Source organism: Aulonocara sp. 'chitande type north' Nkhata Bay, linkage group LG6, assembly GCF_057382095.1.
Source record: "Aulonocara sp. 'chitande type north' Nkhata Bay isolate Kocher_YH1m ecotype deep benthic linkage group LG6, A_spYH_male_GT1.1, whole genome shotgun sequence".
NCBI classification, from domain to species: Eukaryota; Metazoa; Chordata; class Actinopteri; order Cichliformes; family Cichlidae; genus Aulonocara; species Aulonocara sp. 'chitande type north' Nkhata Bay.
The window spans coordinates 10,668,564-10,678,390 of record NC_141349.1 but is presented as its reverse complement, the minus strand read 5'-3'; the positions used below and the strand labels follow the sequence as shown (position 1 = coordinate 10,678,390).

The 9,827-nt window shown below is 39.3% G+C and overlaps 1 protein-coding gene across 1 annotated transcript; it reads left to right on the top strand.

Annotated features, from left to right (window-relative positions):
• Positions 1–4,800: 4,800 nt before the first annotated feature.
• LOC147327273 (serine protease 1-like) lies at positions 4,801–9,556 on the top strand. The gene is made up of 6 exons (XM_086294899.1): positions 4,801–4,965; positions 5,270–5,462; positions 5,581–5,787; positions 8,801–8,862; positions 9,131–9,270; positions 9,364–9,556. The coding sequence occupies exons 1-6, from the start codon at positions 4,920–4,922 to the stop codon at positions 9,520–9,522; spliced, it is 807 nt and encodes a 268-aa protein (XP_086151025.1). The 5' UTR covers positions 4,801–4,919; the 3' UTR covers positions 9,523–9,556.
• The last annotated feature ends 271 nt before the right edge of the window (positions 9,557–9,827 follow it).

Sequence of the window (9,827 nt, the reverse complement as noted above, 5' to 3'; positions counted from 1 at the left end):
TGCAGTCAGCTGAGACTGAAGAAGTCACTTGGATGAGTGACGAAACGTTTCTCTCACTGAAAACGCTACGTCCAGATGATGCATGCTCAGTCATCCAGGTAAGCAAATCCCAAAAGGCTGATTCTTTTCAAGTCAAGTAATAATTACAATAATTAACTTGTGGGTGGGGCAAAACACGCCCACACTACTGTTGCTGTGCTCTTAGCTGCTTCCATGCTACGTTAGCCCTCCTGTGGCATGTTGAAGTAAAACCAGAAGTGAATAATAGATCACACTCTCATTACACATACATATAGGATCTTGGGGGTGGGCACAATCACGGAGTCCAAATTACCATCAGGGTGTACACCTCACCCCTGGCGTCGTTGCCCACCTCTCAATTTTAATATACACTTAGACATTGAGGGCTATCAGGAGGGACTATGCGCTTACCTGCTTATCCTTGGCAGGTAGCTCTATGCCCTCCTGGGTTTTAATTGCACCTTAGAACACACATGCATCAACACTACAATGAGCGGGTGGAGGGAGGTTTGGAGTCTTCTTCCACCCCCATTCTCTGCGGCCTGCTGGAGCGGGAGGGCTAGGAGGAGGAGTTGGCCGTCCGACTGCGGTCTGGAGTGTGGGGCCTCCCTGCTGCTACGGAGTCGGGGTGGTCTGCCTCTCCCCACCGCAGGGAAAAGGGTAACACCACCTGGGTCTGGGTGCAGTTCCCCCCTCCAGGGGCAAGGGTACCTAGACCCGGTTTGTAGAGTACGCTTGGGGAGTGTGATCGTGTGTACAGCGTCTCTTTATGTCTGTCTCCACGTTGGTTGAGTGTGGAGTGAGTGCATATGAGAGCATGAGGGTGGGAATGGATGTTTGTGTCTGTGTGTGCCTGTATGTCTGTGTCTATATGTCAGGTTGGGTATCAGACGCCACCTCTCTGGGGACACCTCAGGTCCTCCAAGATTTGGAGGCCTATCTCCACCCACCACCACTTCCCCTGCCAGTGGCGGACTCCCTCAGGTGTCGGTGCGTTGGTGGTTCTTTGTGTCTGGGGGTGGGCGTCCAGGTACACACCGGCTCACTCCTTGGTGGCCGCTTATCGGGCCCTGGAACCTGGGGCTCGCTCGGTCCACTTCGGAGGTGGGGTGCCCCCGGCCTCTCGGCCTGGGGCTCGGTCACTCAGGCACAGCTGGCTGCCGGCGGAGCTCACGGGCGCGTCACTGCAACTCCCCCTGGCTTCTGCTCCGCGGCTGCTGAGTGAACCCTCATCTGGGACTCTCCTCAGCTCTTACTGGGACAGTGGCGCGGCTGCCCCTCTGTTGGTCTGCCATGGTCTCTTGTGTTCTGGGGGCCTCTGGATGTCTGGAGTTTTGATCTCCTCCATACCTGCTTCATACCCTGGAGGACGGGGCTGTGGCCCCCCCACACTCCCTAGCAGATCGTTACATGGAGAAACCTTTGGAATACAAGCGCGCTGATCCACACAGGTATGCACACGGGTGTTCACTGCTCGTAGACTTAAATTACACCTTTCTTGGCTGCTACTTCGAAGCACATCTGTCCTGCGTGCTGCACAACAACATTGAATATTTAGTATTTACTGCTGTTTACACTTAGCTAGATTAATGCGATGGTGTTGTGTTTAGTATGTTGCTTTGTTTTTTTTTGTTTTTTTGCTTGTTTTCTATTCTTCTCTCAACAGGTGATCCAGGAGATTTTTACTTTTTTTTCTCCCCCCCTTTCTCACTGTCCCTCTCCCCTTCTGTTTTTCCTTTCCTTCCTCTTTCTTTTCCTATCCCTCACTCATGTCTGTCCTGTCTGTAACATCTGAAAATAAAATATAATAAATAATAAAAACAAAGATCGACCAAATGGACCAATACGGCAATGCCACGATGATCCATTTGGCAAAGTAAATCCATTGGGTATCCTTGTTGGTCTTCAGACAACAATTCTGATGGCTAAAGAACCAAATGGGACAGGCAGAAAAAAAAAAAAAAAAAAAAAAAAAAGAAGTGAATAATAGATCAGCTCATTGTCACCGATATCTGACCAAGGTTTTTTTGTAAATATGGGACTGATATCTAATCAAACTATTGGATTAGTGGGTCCCTAATACTAATAGCCTATGCAAAATAAACAAATAAAAATCTCTTCCAAGGTTGTTAGTGAGTTAAATTTTGTTTGAACAATTATTGCACACTTTCTGTAAATCCAATAAACTTCATTTCACTTCTCAAATATCACTGTGTGTGTCTGTTTAACTGACATTTTTTATTGTAACAACCAACGATTTATACAGGAAAATAATGACTATTAACAATGTTGCCCAAACTTTTGCATCCCACTGTACGTTATACTAACAGTGGACTATTGCAGGCTGCTCTTTTCTTACTTCTTTACTGATTCATCTCACATCTACTCTCTCTACTCTGCATCATCGCACTTTATATTTTTCTTTTCTTTTCCCCGTGTCCTTCTCTATTCCTTTTTCATCTTCCTTGTCTGATTCCATCTTATAAAATTCTCAGCCACAGCCTCTCAGAACAATCAGTCAATATGATCTGTCATCAAAAATAAATGTTCAAAGTTAATATTACAACGACTTCTCAAATAAGTATTTTGAAATTATGGTCAGTGATCATAAAATATCCTCCACAGCGTTTGCCATGACACTGAAAATTGAGCACAGATACTTCCTGTTTCGAGTGATCATCTGTTAGTTGCTCATGTGCACGAGTCATGTAGCACCAAGAGACTGATTAAATGTTAGAACAGGAGACTGTGCAGCACCCACTGGACCATAGTACATGTAGAGCACTTTTAGAACGGTAAACACGACTGTTGAGTGAATTTATGGTGACATACATGGCACAGTCTGACAAAAATACTATTAGCAACAATTTCATTCTTCCTCCAAAGTGTGCAGCACTCATACTGTGCAAAACAAAATCCCCAAATGCCAAAATGGAACAGAACAAAATAAAAACCTTGAAAAACAACAACTCTATGAATAAAGTCTTCTGTTTTCACAGACAGTGAAAGAATCAGAGAGAAAGAAGTGTCATGAGAAACAAAACAGATGGTTTTATCAGGTGGGAGTGGGAAAACTGCATAACGCTCTCTCTTCACTTCCTCATCTCACCTGTTTTGTCTCTCTGTCCTCAACTATATGTACACTATTACACTGTGGTAATATTTAATCAAGTTTAGGGAGGAAGGTGACAGACTCTCTCTGCTTGCCTCTGTTTGATTAGCTAACAGCAAAAGAGGCTATTTGCTAAATGCAGAAAGTTTGGAAGTAAAGCAAACAAAGCAGCAGCAGAGCCAACAGAGCCAAACTAGAACCACATATCTAGTGGTTCTAGTTTCACTTGTAAAGAAACATTGTGCACACACACACACACACAAGGACCATGTTAACGTTTCACACTCTCAGGAACCGAAGCTGTAGGACATAACTCTAGTCTGATATGTTATATACTGCAGGTGAAACTGCACAACACAACAGCTGTCAGGCTCTTTCTTGTTCACCTTCAGTTGACTCAGCTCATATTTCACTGCTGTGGTTTAAACACCTGTTTGCTTTGAAAAGACAATGACAAGAAAACACAATTATGGATTGGATTATTGTAATTATGATATTCAAAAAACACATTTTAAAGAAAATACATGATTGTATTTTATACAATAATACATAAACGTTGTGCCTGCACCGAGTGGATAGTCAAACAAATTGAATCATCATACATACATTATTGTATATTTATTACTTCATATTTTTATTCTTATCGCTTTTTTATTATAGCACTAGGAATTAACAATAAGGGAAGGATTCTGGATCAGCGCCATGATGCAAACTTGTGGCCACAGTTTGAGTATGTGAGCGAGAGGAGCAGCGGAGGAGAGGAATTGGACTTTTCTGTGAGAGAGTGGAGCATGTTGGACCCTTTCCCTGTTTCCTTCGGACCCTGGAGCCCCGGACCGCCTTTTCACTGGCACTCTGTACATATATTCACCTGGTGTTTTCTCACTGTAAATAAACGCACTGTCTTCTTTCACAAGGAATTCCTGGTGTGCGCCTGAGTCCGTCTAAAGAACGTGTCAGAAAGTGTTACAGACTAGTTGAGAAAAACTGCTGCATATGTTTTTAGTCCGGGTAAGAAAAAAATAAAACTAAAAATTTAATCTTCGGTTGCACCATCTGAGCCCATAGTAGAACCTTTGAAACATCATCATATGTGACAACAGTCAAGACAAAGGCCACTTTAATTTACATAGCAAAATATCACAAATTTGACCCAAAAGGCTTTGTCACCTGGACACATCACAAACTGATCTGAAACAGCACAGAGTGAATATCAGAAAAATATGATGAAAAATCAAAGAAACAAACTGATTATTATTAAAATTGTGCTGTTATTAAAAAGCTAAGAATATGATCAGGGAGGATGTCAAACAACTTTTTATCCAAGAATTGATTTATATTTGATTATGAGTACAGAAAAGTGCAATACAAAATACAAACAAAAAAGAAAATAAATACATTGTTAAATTAAGTCAGTCAATATCTTGCTAATTGAAGAACAGATGTTTTATAGTTTTTCCTTTATGCTACTCTTAGAAAAAGATATACACACACCCTAAAAAGTTGTGTGTGTATAAATTAACTTCAACTTTGAAATTATTCTGTTAAAAAACAACTTATTTTAACAAATGCAGTATCATTTCCTGGAGTATGTGGATGACAAAGACTACAAATAATGAGGACACTTTTTTGTTAAGATGAAGAGATGTTCAACATTTGCATGAAAACTGTCCCAACGAACCAATGGGGTTTTGTTGATAACATTAGGCTCTTTGATTGGTGGATCCATCACTAACTAAAAAATGAGGCTTAAAAAGGTCCCAGCACAGCATTCACTGCAAGCTGAATGACAGCAATGGCTCATCTGAAGCTTCTTCTTCTTCTGTGTGTTGGTGAGTGAAATATTGCACTTATTTCTCAGGTTGTGACAAATTCTGTGTTACTAAAGGATTATTTAGGTTTTCACTAAACCACCAGATACTGTTTTTGTTCTTCTTTGTCTCTGCTTTGATATCAGTTATTATACATTTGTCAGAATGTTACAGTATCAGGAACACTGTCTCTACAGTATGATTGTACTTTTTCTTCTTTTCATCAATTTGCAGACACATTTCTGCAACTATATTAACTAGAAAGAATATGTTGTTCTTCAGATGGAAGAACAACCAGTTGTGAGTAAATTATTTTCTTTTTCAGGCATCACAGTCAGCACAGGAGTAGATTTGCACAAAAGGATCTATGGAGGCCAAAAGTGTCCAGACACTGAGCATCAGTATCACGTGAAACTAAAGGCAACCAGTGCAACACATGAAAGTCTCTGTGGTGGCTCACTGATCCATGAACGGTGGATTCTGACTGCAGCCCACTGCTGGAAAAATGAACCTGGATGGTGAGAAAACAACAGTTTCACTTATAAATGTTTTTAATAGAATTTAAAAGTTAGGACAGTATTTCAAATGCTCATGTTTTGTAATTAGAGTCGCTTACACCCATTTCCCCTTGTGCAGGGATATGTATGCAACTTTAGGAGTTCATCCATCATGGATAAAGTTATTATTTCAACGATCTTCAGATAAAAAAAAAAAGGTGGAAATCACACGTGGATCAATTTTTGTGGGCATAAATACAATTGATGACATCATGCTACTGGAAATTCCTTCACAACCAGGCAGGAAAACCGTTGCCTTACCGGACTGTGCAAATCCTCCCAACATGTAAGTTGTGCGCTTACCTAATAAGTCTGAATCCTTTCTGACTTTTCCACTTTTTTATTTTTATTTATTTGTATTGACATTTTACATTTATTTACATTATGATATTTATTTATTTACAATGTTGAATATTAGTCACCTGCTTACTGAACCCTGACCATATATTTGTATGTTTGTATGTCATGATGTTAATTTACAAAATATATTAAATTATTTAATTAACATTATTAACATTTTCCTTAAGTTTTTGTCAGAAAACCATATTATACTCACAGTGTTTCCATTCATAAAAACAATGAAGGGAAAAACAGGGGCGCACACTTTTTATAGAGCTGTATGGTACAGAATATAAGACAAACATAAAGAAAAAAATCAAAGTAGAAAGAACCATAAAATAATAATGTGCTCTGTCTATAGTACGCCTCTCAAAGCACAAGTGTAGTATCATATAATAAATCCCCATAGTACCTCACCACTTGCAATATCTGCAGCATATAAAGAGTTATCTAATACTTTATGATAAAATTATGACTTTATCATCAAAACAAAACTTTGATGGTAAATAAAATAGATAAAAAAAATAAAATAGATAAATAAGTAATTTCCAAAATAAAGCTTTATTTTGGAAATTACTGCAACCAAGAACACACAAATAAACAAACCACCCCATATGGAAAAGATATATATAAATCTTATAAAGTTTGTGTCTGTCTTGTGTGAAACTTGTATGAAAAGCATACAAGAGTGAAAACAAGAGATACAAGATCCCTTGAAAATCATATAAATGAAACTTGTATGTTTTGGATACTTACTAAAACAATATATGAAAGTGGCCACTTTCATGAGTAAACCATATCAGCCTTATATGATTCACTATATGAAGTAGGCCAAATCTGCTAGTCTTTTATAAGTTTTCTCTATTGCTTTTCCATATGGGACAGCTCAATCAACACAATATCACAGTAAAAACTTACATTACACTAAAGAAGGAGTTTAAACATAAACAACAGCAATGACAAACTCCCTCAGCAAGCATAATGTTTTTGTGGGATTGCACCACTATTCAATAACAAGTACAATCCTTCCAACTTTTCTTTATGTCAGGGCTCTGTGGCAGGCCTGAGGTGCCTCAGGCAGGGATGAGGACCCAAAATACAGGACTCATAGAGAATGAACGGCAAACTCAAAGAACCTCAGCTTTATTGCTGGCATGAAACAAAACATAAACCAAACTGAGAATGGTATGACAAGAACACATAGGCAATTCTGAGGATACAACACAACAGCGAGCAAAGGAAAACACAGGGCTTATATACACAGAGGCGTAATCAGGGAATGGGAAACAGGAGGGAGACGCAGCTGGGAGAAATTAGGGGTAACGAGTAGGGATGGGTATTGATAAGATTTTCACAATTCCGATTCCATTTTTGATTCTGTTTAACGATTCGATTCTTTATCGATTCTTTTTAAAAAAGGAGAACACTAAAGTCGAATAGCTTAGAACTTTGTTTTATATCTTCTCTTTGAACAAGATAGAAATTTAGGAGTAACATGGCCTTACAAACCTAACAGTGAGATCTTAAGAGATCCACAGCCTACGGCTCTTCAATGGGGTGTCACAGGGTCCCCAGGAAAAAACATTGTAAATGTAAAATAATAAAACAAATATTCTTCTGTAGCAATAACAAAGTATAACATAAATTATTCAGTAGCAATTACACAAGAATATCCAGTAATGTCCCTGCCTACAATTAAACACATTCACTTACCGAAAATCGGGGGCATCTGCTGGCAAATGGGTGCAAGCCTTTTACCACAAACTTAGTCACTGCTCGGTGACATTCGTCTATCCTGGCCTGAAAGGAGACGCTACCGGTAGACTTCAGCGAGAACTGCCAGCATCTGAGCCAGACTCTGTCTGTCTCTCTCATCATGGTCACCTAAATGCACAGTAATGGCAGGTTTTGTGATAAGGCAGATCGCGCTAACATAATATGCGCTGTTAGTTGATTATTTACCTGCCGCATTAACGGGAGAGGACGTGCAAACGTTACCGCTGCTGCTGGGTTGAGATTCACGAGTCTGGAGCGGAATTAAAGAAGCGACATTCATTTAAGGTTATCGTGTGTCTTGTGAGCAAATGCTTTTGCATATTCGTAGTGTTTCCTCCCTTAAATGAAATATCTACTTTGCAAGTTGCCCCGTTGTCATCCGTTCTCGTAAAGTATAACCAAACTTTTGAGCGTTTGAGCCGCCATGTTTCCTGCCAGGTAAATGATGCTCCGCAACGTGGTGATGTCATTCGGGGCGACTGGAATCGATAAGGGAATTGTTTGCAAAAATGGCAAACAAGTCCAAGGAATTGAAACAGTGGGAACCAGTTCTCAACAAGAACCGGTTTTCGATACCCATCCCTAGTAACGAGAGTCAATATGATCTGTCATCAAAAATAAATGCTCAAAGTTAATATTACAACGACTTCTCAAATAAGTATTTTGAAATTATGGTCAGTGATCATAAAATATCCTCCACAGCGTTTGCCATGACACTGAAAATTGAGCACAGATACTTCCTGTTTCGAGTGATCATCTGTTAGTTGCTCATGTGCACGAGTCATGTAGCACCAAGAGACTGATTAAATGTTAGAACAGGAGACTGTGCAGCACCCACTGGACCATAGTACATGTAGAGCACTTTTAGAACGGTAAACACGACTGTTGAGTGAATTTATGGTGACATACATGGCACAGTCTGACAAAAATACTATTAGCAACAATTTCATTCTTCCTCCAAAGTGTGCAGCACTCATACTGTGCAAAACAAAATCCCCAAATGCCAAAATGGAACAGAACAAAATAAAAGCTGTGTGGAAGCGACTTGATGACCAGAAAAAAAACATAGTATAGATCATTTTGAGAATAAAGTTGAAATTTTGAGATTTATTAATTTATTTGATGTTTAAAACACATGGATGGACCTGAAATTAATTGATTATTATTTATTGGTCTGTTTCTAGAGGAGACGTCGTTCAGGTTGCAGGACTTGGTGGGTATAGGGTAAATGCGACAGGCCACGCACGTAAGAAAGTTTTTTGATGAATTATTTCACAGTTTATGCTAGACTTTATTTTGGTTTCTGTGTCTGTTTTACAGTTACATTCACATTTTATTTGACTACTGTAATATAAACAAAGATTTTAAATTTTATAGTAGATATACTGTATGCCAGGTTCCTTGTTTAAAAATCATTTGGAAACATCCAGAAAAAAGACAAAACATCAATTTCCTCAAGATTTTAGTTTTTGAAAGGTTATGAATGACTTTTGTTCTTTGGCTTTTTTCTCTAGTCGATGACCAACCACTTCATCTCCAGTGTGCAAACATGCATGTTGTTGACTGTGAGCCTACCAGAAACGCTCGATGTTTTTCAGATATGCCGTATGACAACAGGCTGTGTCTGAAAGAACCTAATGTAGATATACTTGACGTAAGTTGACTGCTAACATCACTGTATATCATCTCTGTATGTTTTAGATCTTTTGGAAGAAACTTGAACACAAACTATATTTTTCTCTCTCAGGGTGATTCTGGTGGTGGAGTGATTTACAACAACATGATTTATGGTGTAATCAGTGGCAGTGGTGTACGTGCCTGTACTGTACCAGCTGTTACTGTGAATGTCTGTCCTTACATGAAATGGATAAACCAGACAATTTATCCAAAAAGTAATGGAAAATAACTGAATGAAAATAACATCCAGAATAAACAATCATCTCTACATGAAACTTGTGTGCTGTGTGTGGTTTCTGCTCTAGAATATCTTCATGTTAACTGCAAATTGTGAACCTTTTTGTTTGGTCTAAATTATTGTGTTAGATTTGCAGCTTGTGTGTGTTTGAATGTGGTGTCAGGTGTGTAGCAGCTCATGCTGTTGTTCAGAAACTCTCAGACTCACACTGTGAAGATGCAGAAAGGCTTTCTGATCAGACATGCCACCAATCAGCTGCAGGGCCTGAACATGATAAACTTCATAAATCTGAGTTG

Bases quoted from the DNA above. Each gene is read 5' to 3' on its own strand.
- LOC147327273 (XM_086294899.1), top strand. From the start codon at position 4,920: ATGACAGCAATGGCTCATCTGAAGCTTCTTCTTCTTCTGTGTGTTG. The intron at 5,788-8,800 runs GTAAGTTGTGCG...GTCTGTTTCTAG, and splicing joins TGTGCAAATCCTCCCAACAT to AGGAGACGTCGTTCAGGTTG. The intron at 8,863-9,130 runs GTAAGAAAGTTT...TTTTTTCTCTAG, and splicing joins AAATGCGACAGGCCACGCAC to TCGATGACCAACCACTTCAT.